The following is a 19,266-nucleotide window of genomic DNA, read 5'->3' as shown; positions in this document are numbered from 1 at the left end:
GGGGGGAAGAGGGGGGAGAAGGGAAGAAAGAAGGTTAGAGAAGAAAGAGGCAGCCTCAAATTTGATATTCTCAAGATTAGAGAGGGTGGAGCCATCACTAGAGATGAGCTTAGGAATGGAGTTAGCGTTGGCCCGAGCTTTAAGAGAGCGTGGAAGAAAGAGGAGTTGGAGTCTCCGAGCTCCAGCCTTTTGATCCTAGATTTCTGTTGGAGGAAGCTTTTCTCTTGAGAGAGAAGAGAAGAGAGCTAGGAAAAAACTAACTTCTCTCCCTCAGCAAGGGAAAGGTTGAGGGGACCAGTCTGAAGCCTAGATTGAACAAACTCAAGCATGACTTTGGAGGAGGAGAAATCAGAGGAAATGTTCCCAAAGGTAGTGGAATTCCAGCTTTTGAGGGCTGATTTAACATTTTTGGGCTTCCTGTCAAAGGCAATCGGGGGGGAGGTGAAGGCATGGGCAGGGATATCCTAGGCCTCACGAACAATGGGAAGGAAATCCTGGTGGAGGGACCACATATCAAAAAATTTGGAAGGTTGGGCCTGAAGGAGATGTGAGGTTGAATGTGGAGGGAAGTGGTTGGAAATATTGGGAAGATCAAAGGTGGCATAAAAAGATGGAAAAGCATCAAGCCAGGCTTCATTGACAAGGGCTCTATCAAGTTTGCAAGCAATCCTAGTAGAACCACTTTCCAGTTGTTCCAAGTGAATTTGGAACCAGACCATCATAGATCGTTAATGCCAATATCATCAATGCAGTCATTAAAATCTTCAATGGAGGGAAGGTCTATGCGATCACCTCCAATCTTCTTATGAGAGGCACGAATGACATTGAAGTCTCCAACCAATCCCCAAGGAAGGGATCCAGTGGAGGGAGCAAAGGTGCTAAGATCAGACTAGAGGGAGGTCCTGTCTTGAGCACTTGAGGACATAAATGAAGAAGAAGAAAGGAGGAGAATCAAAGGGGGAGGTGATGGAGAGATGGATGTGGACTAGGAGGAGATGAGGGAGACATGAAGGAGGGGGGGTTCCAGAGGACCCATAAGCGGCTATTAGGTCAGTGGGGTAGCTGGAGAGAAAGGACCACGAAGGAGCAATGGCGGCAGGGTGATGCAAGAGGCATTTGGCTCAAGGACACAAGTTTCGAGGAGGCAACAAAGGGACAAATAGGAGGCTATGAGGAGGGAATGGATGGTGGCATGCTTGGCAGAGGAATTTAATCCTCTGACATTCCAAATTGTCCATAAAGTCATTTAAGAGCGGAGGGGTTGGTATCCGATTGCTCAAAGGAGTGGGAAGAAGCCTTGGAGAGGCGCGAAGAAGATTTGGCCTTCGCCTTGCGGTGATATCCCTTGGGGGGAGGGGAAGCGGCTTTCTTAGAGTTAGTATCCGTCCTGGTGGAGAGAAGAGAGTTGGATCGGGATGACCTAGTCTTCTGAAGGATGGCAACAGCTGCAGTAGATCCATTGGTTGGTCTAGGGCTTGACCCAGATATGGGGGCAAGGCCAGTAGGCCTGAGATGATCAGGCAGTGGGTGCTCCGGATGGGCCTGAGTGGACCAGAGAGCCGAGGGAGATCCTTCCAAAGAGGAGGAAGCAAACATGGATTAAGCAACCATCACAAGGTGCATAGGCAGAGTAGGGGGCAGCATACAAGTGGAAGAGACATCACCATCAATGGTGAGGTCAAGAAAAAGGCCTGAAGTGGCGAGGGAAGCATCAAGGGAGGCATCGCGGGTAGCCATCAGGTGCTTTGGACGGGCCTGAGTTGATCAGAGAGTCGAAACCTTCTGAGGTTATCGAGATTGGAGGGACCAACCAAAGTAGAACCAGAGGCGAAGCTAGGAGGGGGAGAGCTAGCGGAGAGGGAGGAGACCTCGATAGAGGCGGCAATGGAAAGAAGATGACAGTGAGTCGAGAAGTGGGGGGTAGTGGGCAAAGGGGTGGTTGTAACGGTGGAGAGCTGATGGGTGGTAGCAGCTATGGCAGTAGCAGTGGTAGTGGGGAAAAGTAAAAGGAAGGCGGGTTAGGAAGGAGTGCCCCACAAGCGGAGGCCCACGGATTATGAGTTGCCGGGTCAAGAGGAGGATGAGTCGAAGAGGAAGGGGTCTGGTAAGAAGAGACCTGGTGGAGAGGAGTCGGGTAAAGAGGGATGTTAGGATATAAGGTTAAATGAGGACAGGAGGACAAGCACGGCTTGCAAACGGAGGGGCCATAAGTGGGACCCACAGAGGAAGGGAGAGGAGGTGAAGAGATCCCAATTGAAGAGGCTGGACCCACAGGGAGAGTAGAAGGGGGGACAAAGGATTAGGCAAGGGCGCATCTAGAGGAGTCAGGAGCGTAAGAAGCAGAAACAAAATGAGGAGATAGAGGGTGCAAGCGATCGGCTAAAGCGGCGTAGGATCCTCAATAGCTTGAGGTGACAAAAAGGAGCGATGGGATAGGGTATCACTATCGACGTCAAAGTCAAAAAGGGATAGAAGGGAGAAGCGGTTGTGGCTGATGGACAAAGAGCAGAGGTCCTTAGGGTTTGTAGAAGTCGGTCTTACAGAGGTAGAGGAGCCTTCTCGGGGTTGGGATTCGCCATATTGCTACGACGCCGCCTACAGCAATTCTTCTTCTTTCCCCTTTGAACAGAAGAAGAGGTGCTGCGCAACATCGAGGGAGCCTTCCGGAGGAGCCGAAGATATCATATGGGCCTGCGTTTCAAGGGCAGCTAGAGAGGTTGATTGGTCTTGCGCTTCAGGGGGGGAGCCGTGGAGATATATGATGCCACGCAATATTTTGGAGAGTGGCCAAACATATTACATTAGGAGCAGTTTTTTTTTTTTTTTGGGGGGGGGGTGGGGAGCCACTCATATTCAACAAGTTGGTCAAAGGAGAAACTGTCTTTATCCTTAGCAGTAACGTATGCCAGCAGAGGGAGATCAGCGGAGACTTCAATACAGATTCTGGCGAATGCTAACCGGTCCATAAGCTTAGTTCTTTGATCAGAGAAGAGGGGCTTCCCAATGATGGAGCCAACACTACTTAGCCCTTGTGCACACCAAAAGTGGAGAAAGGAAGGTTGTGAAGAGCAACCCAAATGGGAGTGATTTTGAGATCAATTTTTGCAAGGGATATGTGTTGGTCCAGTGACGTAGGAATATCGGTTTTTTTCCCAACTTAACATGGGCCACCATCAAGAGCAAAGAGCTTGTCAGCTTCTTTAGAGAAGTTGAATATGAAGATACCATTGTTCAACAGAAAGGTGAAGCTTTCACAACATGGAATGGCAGACGAGCTCCAAGGTAGTGACCGATGACAAATGCATCATTTGAGAATTTCAGCATCAAGCAACCCTCAAGGGCAAAGGCTCACTTTCTTGTCAAGGATGGTCGAGGGGGGAACAAAGAAGAGGGAGTGACCAGCATTGGAAGGGGGCAGGTGGTCTTGACAACAGAGACCCAAGGTTGAGAGGGAGGGAGGAGGGGAGGAGGAAAAGAGGGGCAGAGGGGCTGAGGGGCTGAGGGGCAGGAGCAGCAGAGAGATAGGGTGTGAGTGAGGGCTGACCGGAAAGCAAGGGAGGAGAGGTGGTAGAGGAAGGACCACAGGAGGAAAGAGGCGGGGTGGGGGAGGGCCGCATTCTGGTGGGGAGCCCCACTGGAGGGATGTCAGACATGTGAGGGGGGCTTAAGTAGTGTCGGACATTGGGGAAATTTTTGGTGAAATTATTCTTGTAATAGGTAACTTTAATGGGCCTGAAATATGGGTGTAGGTAGGCATACAGGATTAGTAAAGTGAGCGTTTTTGTTTCTTTATTTTAATTGTTATTAAATGTTTTAGCTAGGCTGGATTAGGTATCCATAATTCTACTCCTTTTTTGAGTCTGTTTCTTTCATTATTTTAGTTCCATAGTCAGTTTAGGTGTTCTGTTTGGTTAAGGATTGGGTTAGGTCTTTCTTTTTTAGTGTCTATGTCTATTTTTTAGTTCTCTATATAAGGTTGTAAGGGGGGCCATCATTGTAAACGAATTTGATTAATGAGATTTTGGCTTGAGCCTTCTATTTTTTGCTGCTGAGAAAGTATGCATGTTGTGAGATTCAGCCAACGGTCGGAAATCCTTGGAGGCCACTGAGATTCTGTTCCTCGACTGTAGGGGGAAGGCAAAGGTCACTTTTTTTTTTTTTTTTTTACAACTGAGTTTCTGTTTACTCTTGTTATCCTCTTTCATTCTCTTGTTCCTGCTGTTGTCAAGTATGTTCTTAATTTATTCAACTAGAACCTTAGTTTTTTAGAAGGTTGGATACTAGGTGTTTTTCAGATTAAGCAATTCAGCCATTCGATTGGTTCCAAATTTTGACCAGATCTTCGACATCATTGAAATAGGATTTGGTTCAAATCTGAGACAATTCTGATGGTTAGATCTGCAGATATTTTGTTATTTCCAATTCTGCCCCTACCCCGTATTCTAAATCGACCTTGTTTTACCATCCTCAGTTATCTAATGTTTTATTCTTTGTTTTGTGAATCAAACCCACTTCTGATTTTTGAGGTCGATTGACGCAACTGTTCTGCTCTCAGAACCCTAAAGCTAGCTTTAGAAATTACCATAACACCCTCCAGCAATGGGCCACTTTAATGGGCCTTTAATATGGGTATAGGCTAGGCATACGGGATTAGTTAAGTTAGATTAGGATTCTATAAGTCTAGTCCTGTTTTTAGTCTATTTTCTTTGTTATTTTAGTTTCTTAATCAGTTTAACTTTTCTATTTCATCTCCTCCATCATTGGTAATGGCCAGTCTATCTCCCTTTGGAATGATCCTTGGCACCCATCTGGCATCCTCTCTTCTCATTTCTCCTAGAGTCATTTATTCTTCTGGCATCCTAGCTAATGCCTCTCTCTCCTCTATTCTCTCTCCCATAGGCTAGTCCCCTCCCTCCTCCCCCCCCCCACCTTGACCTTTGGTCCTCCCTTCCCCCTCTTCCCCTTGGCCATAGAGGTCGCAAGGACAAATGCTGGCTCCCCTCCTCGAATGGCTCCTTCTCGTCCGCTTCTGCTTGGTCTTTCATTCGCCTCCTTCCTCGGTTGTTCCGTGGCATAAGTGTTTGAGATTTAAAATGTAAGCGCAAGCATACGGATCAGTGTAGTTACGGGTCGAACACAGGGAGAGCAGCCACTTTATTTTTTTATTTCTTTTAATAATGCGAAAGTGAACCGATTAATGGTTGTGATCTAATTCTAATTACCATCCTAACATATGTATCTAAAATAACGTCCTAACCATTCGTCATCTAAGAATTTAAAGACGCAAGCCACGCCATTAAAATTAAATAAATAAATAACTGAAAATAAACAACCCACGTAATTAAAAAATAATAATAAAGGAAAAAAAATGCTGAAATAAAAATAAAGTAAAAGAAAGGGGATAAAGCTAGAGAGAGACTCACAAGTAGGTTTCTTTACTTAGCCCGAGGGATGCATCATAATACGAGCTTCTCTACTTGACCAGAGAGTCACTCTTACAAGGGTTACTCTACTTGACTTTAGGGAAAGGGAGACAATTAAAATAAAAACAATAAAATGATGGTTCTATGGCTAGGAGGGGCAAAGCCAACACATACACTAGCCATGAACCTTGGGGGAAAGGGATAGCAATAATGTAACGACTGAAATTAAAATCCTAAATTAAGAAAGAAAGGGTAGTCAGAAGAGGGAATGAGAGGGGGGAGAGAAGACTACTGAAGGAGCCTACTTCCTTGAACTTCAACCCTTGAACTGAAAAACAATTGCTCCACGGCTCGTGATCTTGTCACCTAGATCTAAGCCTATAACTATAACTTAAAAAATTACAACTCAATTGCATAAATCATAAACATAAAAAGAACTGAATAAAAATAAAAGAGTGCTTGCATTAATTGACATAAAAAAAACTATTACAAAAGTGATTAAAGCAAAAATAGAGAAGAACTAAAACTAAAGAGAGAGACGGAGAGAGAGAGCAACTAAAAAAAAAAAACTAGAAGAAGAATGAATTGTCTCTCCTCCTCTTACATGAGTTGTATTTATAGGGAATGGGGAGGTAGGGTAACAATTTTCTCTTTCCTAAAAGAGAGAAACCCACAATTGATTGTGAGATCTTTTGAGTCCAAAAGTGCTAAGATGGAGGAGAGAGAAGAGAGAAATAAATTTTGAGAAATTTCCTAAAATTTTTTGCTTATTTTCTTTCCTTTTTTTTTTCTAATTTATTTTTCTTCTTTTTTTCTCTCTCCTAGGGACGATTTTTTTTTCTTCCTTTGTGTGATTTGGACAATCTTTGGTGATGATGTGGAGGTTTGGTGATGATGTGGAGGAGAGAGAAGATTTGGACAATCTTTGGTTCTCCCTTTTTTTTCTTTCCTTTTTTTTTTCTTCTCTTCTTGCTTCCACGATTTTGCTTGCTTCTAATTTGATGTGGAAATCCCCTCCATGCCCTTAGTGCTTTAAGTGAGTGAAAAGCAGGAAATCTTCAACAAAATCCTCTAAAAAAAACAACCATGAGATTCGAACTTGAGACCTCTTGGTGAGCAAGGGAATTTTGTACACCATAGCTCACCAACTAAGCTAGGTAGCTGTTGTTACCAAAAACAAATCTTTAATCACTTAAGGATGTGGTCCATCAATCCTTGTTGGCATTTGGAGTATTCCTTGTACCTCTGCGACAATTACAAACGGGCTGGTTCTGCATCTCGGTTCAGTTCTGACCCATTATTCTTTTTCTGACCCGAAAAAGAATAATCATTTGTACGGGTGACCAAACGAATGTGTACTTTTAATTGAACACGTCCATCTTGCTCAGAATTTCATCCTCTTCGCAACCATGGAAAGAAATAGGACCTCTTTACGTGTAAAATTGAAGATATAGCTCCCGATAGTCCTTAAGGCCTTGAAAATATAAAACCTGCAAAAAGAGAGTAAAACCCAAGGTAGCTCCATTCTAAATATGTAAAATGCATGTTTTACTACCCTAGATTTCACACATAAATGTGTTAATCAGAATTCCCCCACACTTGGACTTTGCTAGTCCTCAAGCAAAACAAAAAGACAAAGAATAAAAATAAAAAAAACCTAACTCACTTTCGGAGGAATCACGGTTGCACTTAGCATGTGCAACAAGCCTTTAAACCCCTAGGTCACCCCTAGTGGACGAGTTGTGTCTCGTGGGTGTTTGCAGTGAATATACACCCAAAATTCAGAATAAACAAATCCCAACTTTGGCTAAAGGTAAGGCTCATACCGATCCGGAGCAAAGATAATTTCTCTTACAAGGGACCCCCACACTTGAACTTTTATTACCCTTTATCAATTCCAGGCACTAGCATATTTCTTAATTTGGAACTCACCTCGTCTCTTCCAAAACATCCTTATCTTAAGGCAAAACCACTTGTGAGGAAATAGGGAACCAATGACTAAGGCGTTGGAGTGTTTTTGACCAAACATGTTACCAAGCATTAATGACATTTGCCCATTTTTTTTTCTTTTTTTTTTTCTACTAATAAACTCTATTCTACTCCACTACTTTTGGCTTGAATAACATGGTGGAGCAAACACCAGACACCCAAGTTACTATGTAGCTTCACTTTTTGCATATGCCCACAAAGGCAGTGATGCTAGAGTTACTTCAGAAGTTTCCTCCCAAGGAATTTCGATCAAGACACCACGCTTCCTGAGGCGCAATGCCCTGTCTAGTTCCAAAGGAATCAACTCTTATTCTTCTTTATACCACATTTCTCAATTCATTTAAAATTGTGCATTTGTCAACCCATGCCAAATTAATTAAAAAGGTCTCAACTCCAAATCAAAAGTCCAAGGAACCCACAGACTTACATATGGTCCATCACCATAAAACAGGGGTCTCTTATTTTTCAAAAGAAAGTCCCATCTCAAGACACATGCTTGTTTCTTTCTTCTCAACAGGGTTTTTATACGTTCAAAATGGGTACCTTAATCAAAAATTTTATTTTCATACATCAAGCAACCGAATGGTATGATCATTAGCCAAAAGCCAAAGTAGGACTTCATCCTTAGCAAGCTCAAAAAATAAAAAGAAAAACAAACAAAACAAAGTGAAAAAAAAATAAAAAATAAAAACTGGTTTCCCTCCCCCACACTTAAGTCATGCAATGTCCTCAATGCATGGAAAAAATTAAAAGCAAAGACAATGCAAGGGGGTCATACCTGATTAAAAATTAGTCATCAGTGTAAAGAGGTTCATGGAGATCCATGACCTCTTCACTACTAGTAGTGGGAAACTCGAGGAACGGTTTCAAACGCTGACCATTAACCTTCGAAATTACCCCTGTTCCTGGATTCAAAATCTCCACAGCCCCATGGGGATATACATTATGAACAATAAATGGGCCATCCCATCGGGATCTAAGCTTACCAGGAAAAAGATGCAATCGAGAGTTGTACAATAAGACCTTATCACCAATTGCAAAAGATTTACGCAGAATGTGTTTATCATGGAAAGCTTTGGTCTTTTCCTTGTAAATTCTAGAACTTTCATAGGCATCATTCCTAAGTTCCTCCAACTCAGATAGTTGGAGCCTACGATGAATTCCCGCATCAGACAAATCAAAGTTAAGCTTCTTAATGGCCCAAAAGGCCTTATGCTCCAACTCAACTGGTAAGTGACAAGCTTTCCCATACACTAAACGGTAGGGAGACTGGCCAAGGTCAGTCTTGAATGCAGTCCGATGGGCCCACAAGGCATCAATGAGCCTAAGGGACCAATCCTTACGGTTGGGATTAACAGTTTTCTCCAAGATTTGTTTGATCTGCCTATTAGACACCTCCACTTGGCCACTAGTTTGGGGGTGATAAGGGGTAGATAACTTATGAGTGATCCCATACTTTTTCATTAGGGTCTCAAAAGGCCGATTACAAAAATGAGTACCCCTATCACTAATTATTGCACGTGGTGCACCAAAGCGGGAAAAAATGTTCTCTTTGAGAAACTGGACCACCACTTTGTGATCATTAGATTTACAAGGTATGGCCTCTATCCATTTAGAAACATAATCAACGGCCAAAAGTATGTACAAATTCCCAAAGGAATTAGGGAATGGTCCCATAAAATCGATGCCCCATTCATCAAAGATCTCAACTACTAAAATAGGGTTGAGAGGCATCATGTTCCTCATTGATACAGCCAAAAGACTGGCATGTGGGCAAGCCTTGCAAAAATCAAAAGCATCTCTAAAAAGAGTGGGCCAATAAAATCCGCATTGGAGAACCTTTGCGGCAGTCTTCTTAGGTCCAAAGTGTCCACCACATGCATGATCATGACAAAAAGAGAGAATGGAATGTTGCTCATGATCAGGAACACATCGTCGGATAATCTGATCTGGACATATCTTAAACAAATAAGGATCATCCCAGAAAAAGTGCTTAACTTGGGAATGAAACCTATACTTATCTTGGGTGGACCAGTGATCCGGAGTCACACCTGAAACTAAGAAGTTGACAATGTCAGCAAACCATGGTTCACTGGACATTGCAAATAATTGTTCATCTGGAAAGTTCTCGTTGACTGGAGAATCAACAGTCAAGGAATTGGGAAGCCGGGATAAATGGTCTGCAACTAGGTTTTCAACTTCTTTCTTATCCCTAATTTCTAAATCAAACTCTTGCAAAAGTAAAACCCACCTAATGAGACGGGCTTTGGCATCCTTCTTCTGAACTAGGTATCTGAGGGCAGAATGATCAGTATACACCACCACATGTGAACCAACTAAGTAAGACCGAAACTTTTCTAATGGAAACACAACAGCTAAAAATTCTTTTTCAGTGGTTGTATAATTGAGTTGTGCATCATTTAAGGTCCTACTAGCATAGTAAATGACAGTGGGCAACTTATTAATCCTTTGACCTAAAACTGCTCCTATGGCAAAATCCGAAGCATCACACATCAGTTCAAAAGGTTCAGTCCAAACAGGTGGTTGAACAATGGGTGCATTGGTCAACTCCTTCTTAAGTTGCTTGAAGGATTCTAGGCACTCTTTAGAAAACTCAAAAGTTTGATCTTTGGCAAGTAATGAGGTGAGTGGTCGGGCTAACTGACTAAAGTTCTTAATAAACCTTCTGTAGAAGCCTGCATGCCCTAGAAAAGACCGAACATCCTTAACAGATTGAGGAGGTGGTAAATTATCAATTAAATCCACTTTGGCTCTATCTACCTTAATTCCCTCCTTGGATATTACATGGCCTAAAACAATACCAGATTTAACCATAAAATGGCATTTCTCCCAATTCAAAACCAAATTCTTAGATATGCACCTTTTCAAAACTAGGGAAAGATGATGACATTCAGAATAGGAATTCCTATGAATTGAAAAGTCATCCATAAATACTTCTAAGAATTTTTCGACCATGTCAGAAAAAATGTTCATCATGCATCGTTGGAACGTAGCAGGGGCATTGCAAAGCCCAAAGGGCATACGCCTGTAAGCAAATGTTCCATATGGGCATGTAAAAGTGGTCTTATGTCGGTCCTCTAAAACAATTGGAATTTGGTTATAGCCAGAATATCCATCAAGAAAACAATAGTATTCATGTCCAGCTAACCTCTCTAACATCTGATCAATGAATGGCAATGGGAAGTGGTCCTTCCAGGTTGCCACATTAATTTCCTAAAGTCTATGCACACTCTTCACCCAGATTGGACGCCATCCTGTTTGGACACGGGTAGGGATCAACTCATTATTGGCATTAGGAACTACAGTCACACTAGACTTCTTAGGCACTACATGAACTGGGCTTACCCATTTGCTGTCAGAAATAGGATAAATTATTCCATGATACAAGCACTTTAGGATCTCTTTCTTAATGGCTTCCATCATCATTGGGTTAGCTCTTCTTTGGGGTTCCGTGGATGGTTTGGAATCCTCCATAAGATGTATATGATGTTGCACAATGGAAGGGCTTATACCCTTGATATCAGCCATGGTCCAACCTAGGGCTTCCTTATTATCTTTTAACACTTTAAGTAACTCCTCTTCCTGGCTAGAAGTCAAATTTGAAGAAATTATTACAGGAAGAGACTGGTCAGGCCCTAGGAAAGCATATCTCAAATTAGATGGCAACTCCTTAAGATCTAGCTTAGGGGGCTCAACTATGGAAGGTTTGGGAATGGAATTGGAAAGGGGTCCTAAGGGCTCCACAAGTGTGTGAAGACTCAAGACTTCAGAAAAGAAATTTTCACTCTTATCATCCAACTCATCCATATACTGTTGGAATTCTGAATCAAAATCAATATCAAAGTTGGTAACTAAATCATAGGAAAAATCCAGAAAATCCTCAAGCATATTGATCTCTTCTCCCATATGTGGTTGCTTGCCTATCCTAAACATGTTAAACTCAACAGTTTGGTTACCAAAAGATAACCTTAGGAAACCATTCCGGCAGTTGATTAATGCATTACTGCTAGCCAAGAATGGTCTTCCTAGAATTATTGGGATATCATCCTTGGTTGAGAAGGGCTTGGTATCTAACACCATGAAATCAACAGGGAAAATAAATTCCCCCACCTTTAGTAAGACATCCTCAACCATCCCTTTAGGAATCTTAACAGATCTATCTGCCAACTGAAGAGTAGTTCCAGTGGCTTTTAATTCTCCCAATCCTAGTTGCTTGTACACATGGTAAGGTAAAAGATTCACACTTGCGCCAAGGTCAAGTAAAGCATGCTCAATATAGGTGTTACCTATGACACAAGATATGGTAGGGCTCCCTGGATCCTTATACTTGGCTGCTATAGGCTGAGTAATTATGGAACTAATGTTACCTGCCAAGAACGCCTTTTTGGGCACACTAGTGATACGTTTGTGAGTACACAAACCTTTCAGTACCTTTGCATAGGTGGGGATCTGGGATATGGCATCCAAAAGAGGGATGTTTATTTCTACCTTTTTGAAGACTTCTAAAATTTTGTCCATGGAAGCAGTCTTCTTTTTGTTTACCAAGCGATTAGGAAATGGGATAGGATGAACATAAGGACTGTTAGGGATTTGTCCCTGTTCAGAAAAATCATTTTTGGTTTCCTCAACCAAATCATCTTTAGCTTCAGAAAAATCTTTAGGTTCATCAGACGAACCTGGAGCAAGAGGCACATTTGTGTCCTCAACTGAAGAAGAGTTAACAGGAGTAATAGATGGGGAAGATTTAGGAAAGCTCTGTAGGTACTCTCTACCACTCCTAAGGGCATAAACAACATTACATTGGTTAGAGGGCCCTTATTGAGTCTGACCTTGTACTATATTCAGTGGTGCATTAGTTGGTCCTTGTAAACTAACCAGGCTGATGATGCCTAGGGTTAGGCTCTGGTTGACTGGGTAAAGTTCCTTTCTCCCTCTCACGCATAATTGAGACAACTTGGGTAAGTTCTCTCGTAAGATTTTGATGGCTTGTCATGAGGAGGGCCATATTTTTTTCCAAGTCATTTATTCTACTTGCCTCTCCAGTGTTGGTTAACCCAGGGGGTTGCTGATAAGATGATAGGAGAGGGGCCCTAAGAAAACTAGCCTGAGGTCCTGCATTTGACCTAGGAAAAGTATTTTGAGAAAAAGATTGTTGTGCAAAGGGAGGCCTTTGGGGTCCAGGTTGACCTTGATTATAGAAATTGGAAGGTCCTGCTTGGTTGCCCTGATTCCAAGAAAAATTTGGGTGATTTCTCCATCCTGGATTGTATGTGTTACTATATGGATTATTCTGGTATAAGGCATTAACACTATCATTAGAAGTGCCCCCAGAGGTGTTAGGGCATTCTTCTATGGGCTCTCTAGGAACAATAGCCTCAATCCTCTTGATTAGGCTATCCAAATGGGCTTCCTTCGCTACCATCCCATCCACAAAATATCCTTTTCCTCTTATAGTTCTTTCACTCTCTTGGGTTGATTCCCATTCACGGGTTTTGTCAGCTAAGTCAAGTAAGAATTCCCATGCCTTTTCTTCATCTGTAAAGGATGTGAATCCCTCAGGGCACATAGATTCTATCATTTGTTTAGTTGGGTAATCAATACCCTCATAAATTATTTGACATAAATGCCATAGGTCTAGGCCATGGTGAGGGCATTCTTGGAGTAGATCCTTGAATCTCTCCATAAGTTTGGAAAATGACTCACTAGGCTTTTGCCTAAACTGAAGGATATCACTTCTAAGCTTATTGATCTTGTGAGTTGGGAAAAACTTCTTAAGGAAGACAACTGTGAACTGTTCCCATGAGGTTATGGAATTTGTGGGTAACCCATACAACCACTTCTTAGCTTGGTCTTTCAATGCAAAAGTGATAAACCTAAGCTTAACAGCATCATCAGAAAACTGTTGGATCTTAATTAGAACACATACCTTTTTAAATTCCCTTAGAAATAGGTATGCATCCTCAGAGGTCAACCCATGGAAGTGGGACAACATAGTGATGTATTGAGATTTGAGTTCAAAATTATTGCCCTGGGCTTGTGGTAGAACTATACAGGAAGGTTGGGCTGTTCTAGCAGGGTAGAACCTATCTTTCAGAGATTTAGGTGAAGGGTTTTGCTGTTGGTCTCCCATATTGAAGGGTTTTAGAGAGAGCAAACGTATAGGGTCACTACTTGTTGGATCTCTTCTTTCTAACCGATTCTTAGTATTACGTACCCACTTAACACTCATGCAACAGAAAAACTACCCACAACTAAAGTAAGACAAGCACAAAAGAATGGATAGCAAAACTTTTTGTTTTTTTTTTTTTTTGTTTTTTTATTTTTTTTTATTTTTTGGCTTTTTGGGAGCTTACCGGCAGGGATCCGGGGTTGCTCAGGTCAATTCTTGAGGTACTGCTACAGGGCGAAACCTGTCTTTATCATACTGTGAGGCATGGCGACCTCCACCGATACAACTATTATTGTAAGTTGTTCTCAGGAATTCAATAAAAGAAAAGGAAAAATAAAACAAAGCAAACAAAACACTCCGATTTACCAAAAGAAAGCGAAAAATAACATGGAACTGTCTCCCTGGCAACGTCGCCAAAAACTTATTTGAGATTTAAAACGTAAGCGCAAGCGTACGGATCAGTGTAGCTACGGGTCGAACACAGGGAGAGTAGCCACTTTATTTTTTATTTCTTTTAATAATGCGAAAGTGAACCGATTAATGGTTGTGATCTAATTCTAATTACTGTCCTAAACATATGTATCTAAAATAACGTCCTAACCATTCGTCATCTAAGAATTTAAAGACGTAAGCCACGCAATTAAAATTAAATAAATAAATAACTGAAAATAAACAACCCACGCAATTAAAAAATAATAATAAAGGAAAAAAATGCTGAAATAAAAATAAAGTAAAAGAAAGGGGATAAAGCTAGAGAGACTCACAAGTAGGTTTCTCTACTTAGCCCGAGGGATGCATCATAATATGAGCTTCCCTACTTGACCAGAGAGTCACTCTTACAAGGGTTACTCTACTTGGCTTTAGGGAAAGGGAGACAATTAAAATAAAAAAAATAAAATGATGGTTCTATGGCTAGGAGGCGCAAAGCCAACACATACACTAGCCATGAACCTTGGGGGAAAGGGATAGCAATAATGTAACGACTGAAATTAAAATCCTAAATTAAGAAAGAAAGGGTAGTCAGAAGAGGGAATGAGAGGGGGGAGAGAAGACTACTGAAGGAGCCTACTTACTTGAATCAATGAACTGAAAACTTGATTGATTTGAGATACTACCAGTACTAAAAACCAGATCTGGAATAAACCAAATCTGAAATTTCTAGTACTAGAGAAAACAAATCTAAAAAAAAAAAATTGCTCCACGGCTCGTGATCTTGTCACCTAGATGTAAGCCTAGAACTATAACTTAAAAAATTACAACTCAATTGCATAAATCATAAACATAAAAGGGCTGAATAAAAATAAAAGAGTGCTTGCATTAATTGAAATAAAAAAAACTATTACAAAAGTGATTAAAGAAAAGATAAAGAAGAACTAAAACTAAAGAGAGAGCAAGAGAAAGAGAGAGCAACTAAAAAAAACTAGAAGAAAAATGAATTCTCTCCTCCTCTTACATGAGTTGTATTTATAGGGAATGGGGAGGTAGGGTAACAAATTTCTCTTTCCTAAAAGAGAGAAACCCACAATTGATTGTGAGATCTTTTAGTCCAAAAGTGCTAAGGTGGAGGAGAGAGAAGAGAGAAATAAACTTTGAGAAATTTCCTATAATTTTTTTGCTTATTCTCTTTCCTTTTTTTTATTTATTTATTTTTCTTCTTTTTTCTCTCTCCTAGGGACGATTTTCTTCTTGCTTTGTGTGATTTGGACAATCTTTTGGTGATGATGTGGAGGAGAGAAGATTTGGACAAGATTTATTTTTCCCTTTTTTTCTCTTTCCTTTTTTTTTTTCTTCTTGCGCAGGAAACCCCTCCCACGATTTTTCTTGCTTCTAATTTGATGTGGAAATCCCCTCCATGCCCTTAGTGCTTTAAGTGAATGAAAAGCAGACAAAATTCTCTAAAAAAACAACCATGAGATTCGAACTTGAGACCTCTTGGTGAGCAAGGGAATTTTGCACACCATAGCTCACCAACTACGCTAGGTAGTTGTTACCAAAAATGAATCTTCAATCACTTAAGGATGTGGTCCATTGATCCTTGTTGGCATTTGGAGTATTCCTTGTACCTCTGAGACAATTGCAAACGGGCTGGTTCTGCATCTCGGTTCAGTTCTGATCCATTATTCTTTTTCTGGCCTGAAAAGAATAATCACTTGTATGAGTAACCAAACGAATGCGTACTTTTAATTGAACACGTCCATCTTGCTCAGAATTTCGTCCTCTTCGCAGCCATGAAAAGAAATAAGACCTCTTTACGTGTAAAATTGAAGATATAGCACCCGATAGTCCGTAAGGCTTTGAAAATATAAAACCAACAAAAAGAGAGTAAAACCCAAGGTAGCTCCATCGCCTAATAGTCCTTAAGGCCTTGAAAATATAAAACCAACAAAAAGAGAGTAAAACCCAAGGTAGCTCCATTCTAAATATGCTCATCAGAATTCCCCCACACTTGGACTTTGCTAGTCCTCAAGCAAAACAAAAAGAAAAAGAATAAAGACAAAAAACCTAACTCACTTTCGTAGGAATCACGGTTGCACTTAGCATGTGCAACAAGCCTTTAAACCCCTAGGTCACCCCTAGTGGACAAGTTGTGTCTCGTGGGTGTTTGCAGTGAATATACACCCAAAATTCAGAATAAATAAATCCAAACCTTGACTAAAGGTAAGGCCCATACCGATCCGGAGCAAAGATAATCTCTTACAAGGGACCCCCACACTTGAACTTTTCTTATCCTTTATCAATTCCAGGCACTAGCATATTTCTTAATTTGGAACTCACCTCGTCTCTTCCAAAACATCCTTATCTTAAGGCAAAACCACTTGTGAAGAAATAGGGAACCAATGACTAAGGCGTTGGAGTGTTTTTGACCAAACATGTTACTAAGCATTAATGACATTTGCACATTTTTTTCTCTTTTTTTTTTTTTTTAATAAACTCTATTCTACTCCACTACTTTTGGCTTGAATAACATGGTGGAGCAAACACCAGACACCCAAGTTACTATGTAGCTTCGCTTTTTGCATATGCCCACAAAGACACTTGCTTCTATTGTTGTTTCTCTTCATGTTTGAAGATTGTTCCTTGTGTCTGACCAAGGTGAAGGAATTGGTGTTTGCTCCGGTTAATGTCTTGTGTTGAAAAGCCGGGACGTTTCGCTTATTGCTATTTTTCCATTATTGTTGTTGGTTCTTCTCTTTATTATCATTCAATCTCTTATTTCTGCCATCGTTCAAGTAAGTCTTTTTATTTTTATTTTTTTGCAACTATAATTCTGGTTTCTAGAAGGTTGGATATGATGCATTTTTTTGGATTCAGCAATTCAGCGATCCAATTGTATTGAAATTTTGATGATATGTTCATCATCCTTAATCTGGAACTTGGTCAAATTTGAGTCAATTCCAACGGTTGGATCTGGAGACATTTTGATATTTTCAATTCTTCCCCTGCCCTTCAAGAACCTGAACCTGTTTCCTGTTTCTGTTTTAATCACCTACTGTTTCACCCCAGTTTTGTGAATCAAATCAACTTCTGAAATCAGGAAATTGGGCCCATTTGACCTAATTTCTGAACCCTAATTTTGACCTAGAAATTACCATAATACCCTCCATCAATTACTGCTACTGTTCTTGGTGGTTTGTTTGTTCATCGGTTATCGTTGTTACACCTGATTTATCCTCTGAATTTAGATCGTATCGACATTAATCTGTTGCAACCTCTATGGGCTCTTACTCATCAAGATGTTGGGTTTCTCTCCCCCTCTCGATGCTTTTATCCGAGACTTCAATGGTGGGTCTTTGGCGGATGTGTAAGCCAACATGGGAAAACTGTATGATGTTTTGGAGGAGTCCCAATTATTGTAATCTCTTCTTGAGGATGGGTGGGCGTTGTCCTTTTTCTTGTTTTACTTTATGGTTGTGCAACTTTCCTCTTTCACTTCTGTAAAATCTGTTATTCATTGGAAGAAGAAAAAAGAAGAAAGAAAAAAAGTGGTCTGAAAGTATGCTGGTCTTTAGAGAGTTTCAAGAACTTTTAACTATTTATTTGAAGTGTGAAGGAATTTGAAATCCTCAGGAATATTATTGGTGGCAATCCTGGCCTACCTCAAATTGTTTTATCATTTGTTGTCCGGAACAATTTATGGCACTGATGTAATGAAGCTTGTTGCTTTCAAACGGTAGATAGTCAAAAGTTCACTCCTTAACAACTTTGATTTTTCTTTCTAGTTACGTATTACTTGTTATCTTTATTATTTCATTCTTAATACTTATAGTCTCGACTTTCCATAATTTGATGATTAAAGGTTATTCGATTCCGAAAACTAGAGGAACCAAATGAAGATGATTTTATTCTAGAGCTGTAAGTATCAGTGGATATTTCTTTTGCTTTTACTTTTATTTTTAACTGTTAAAGATCTTGTTTCAGTGTAAAATTCTTTCTCATTCATTCCCTATTCTCCTTGTGAAATTGCTAGGCCAAAGCTTTCCACATATGAGGATATTGTCAAAATTGTTGATGACCAACTAAATTTGAATGATACATCAAGAATTAGGCTCACATCCCACGATGGTTTCGACCAAAGTCCGTATTTCGAACCGATAGTGTACTGGCAGATGGAGCATTTATCAAACATGCTGGTCGATGGCCATCAGGTAGGTCAACAATCTGGAACCTGACTCTATTTTGGGTTTTCACGTCCTTTCATTCTTGGTAACCATTCAATGGCTCAATTCTCAATTTGTATTATTTTTCGACAGGCTGTGGATATCTTGTATTATGAAGTATTGCCTCAATTGGAAGGTTTGCAAACTGAGACAATTGTTTCTCATTCGGGCGTAACAGATGAGGTGAATGTACGGATCTTGATGCCCGTCTGTGTGGTCCTTGTTTCGGCTCTGAATTTTTATTTGTTGCCTTTTTCGCTTTAGTCTTTATAGGGGTATACATGCTATCCTTTCTCTATACTACGAGATCCATTTTTAGTGGGATAAATGGCGATGCAGATGCACTGCCTTGGTGATGCTGATCCGGATCCCAATAGACTGAAATCGGATCGCTTAGGGCCCACAATAATGATAAAATATCTCAAGGTAATGGTTGAGGGGCAATATTGTAAATTCAGGAACACTCAAGCACTTAAAAGAATATAAGATAACTAATAGGGTCAAACTGGAGTATAAAAGTAGAAGAGGAGGGGTAATCTGTAATTGCCAAAGTAAGGGGGAGGAATAATAGAACATAATTTCAGGACAGGGGCTTTCATGTAATAACAGGTAATAAACTCTTTTAAAATAAAAGAAAAAAACCTGTTTCTTCTTCTTATCGTGAGAACCAGAAACCAGCGGAAACTGAAGAATTGTCAATTCGAGAGAACTTCACCAGGCCTCGGTTTGGCCTGAAACTTCAAACGAAGGCACCCAACCCCATGGCCTCTTGATTCCGGCAGATAGATACCTCAAACAACAATGCAAACAGGGGTTGTAGTGCCTACAAACCAGATCTGGCGGTAGGTTTAGGTAACCTGAGTTGCAGGTTTTTGTTTCTCACAGCAGGAGTCACCTTCAGGCCTGATATTCAAGGGTTAGGGTCGCCTTGGGGAGGGCTTCCTTCGACCAAAAGCTCAGTGTAGAAACCTTAAAGGAGAAAGAGGTCGATTCTCTAAACTGGGGC

At 40.7% G+C, this 19,266-nt stretch overlaps 1 protein-coding gene and 1 non-coding gene across 2 annotated transcripts in view; both read left to right on the top strand.

Moving 5' to 3' along the window:
* Positions 1–19,266, top strand: part of LOC122061098 (ubiquitin C-terminal hydrolase 13-like) — a 120,071-nt gene that overhangs the window by 72,013 nt on the left and 28,792 nt on the right. The window contains exons 14-16 of the mRNA XM_042624284.1: positions 17,900–17,955; positions 18,071–18,248; positions 18,354–18,449. Coding sequence (XP_042480218.1) covers positions 17,900–17,955; positions 18,071–18,248; positions 18,354–18,449 — 330 coding nt within the window. The remainder of the gene's footprint in view (positions 1–17,899; positions 17,956–18,070; positions 18,249–18,353; positions 18,450–19,266) is intronic.
* Positions 13,070–13,176, top strand: LOC122062273. The gene has a single exon (XR_006134893.1). It is a non-coding gene; the product is annotated as a small nucleolar RNA R71 (small nucleolar RNA).

This window comes from Macadamia integrifolia, chromosome 14 (genome assembly GCF_013358625.1).
Source record: "Macadamia integrifolia cultivar HAES 741 chromosome 14, SCU_Mint_v3, whole genome shotgun sequence".
Taxonomy (NCBI): Eukaryota; Viridiplantae; Streptophyta; class Magnoliopsida; order Proteales; family Proteaceae; genus Macadamia; species Macadamia integrifolia.
Note: the sequence above shows the minus strand (reverse complement) of the source record. Positions and strands in the feature narration are given on the sequence as shown.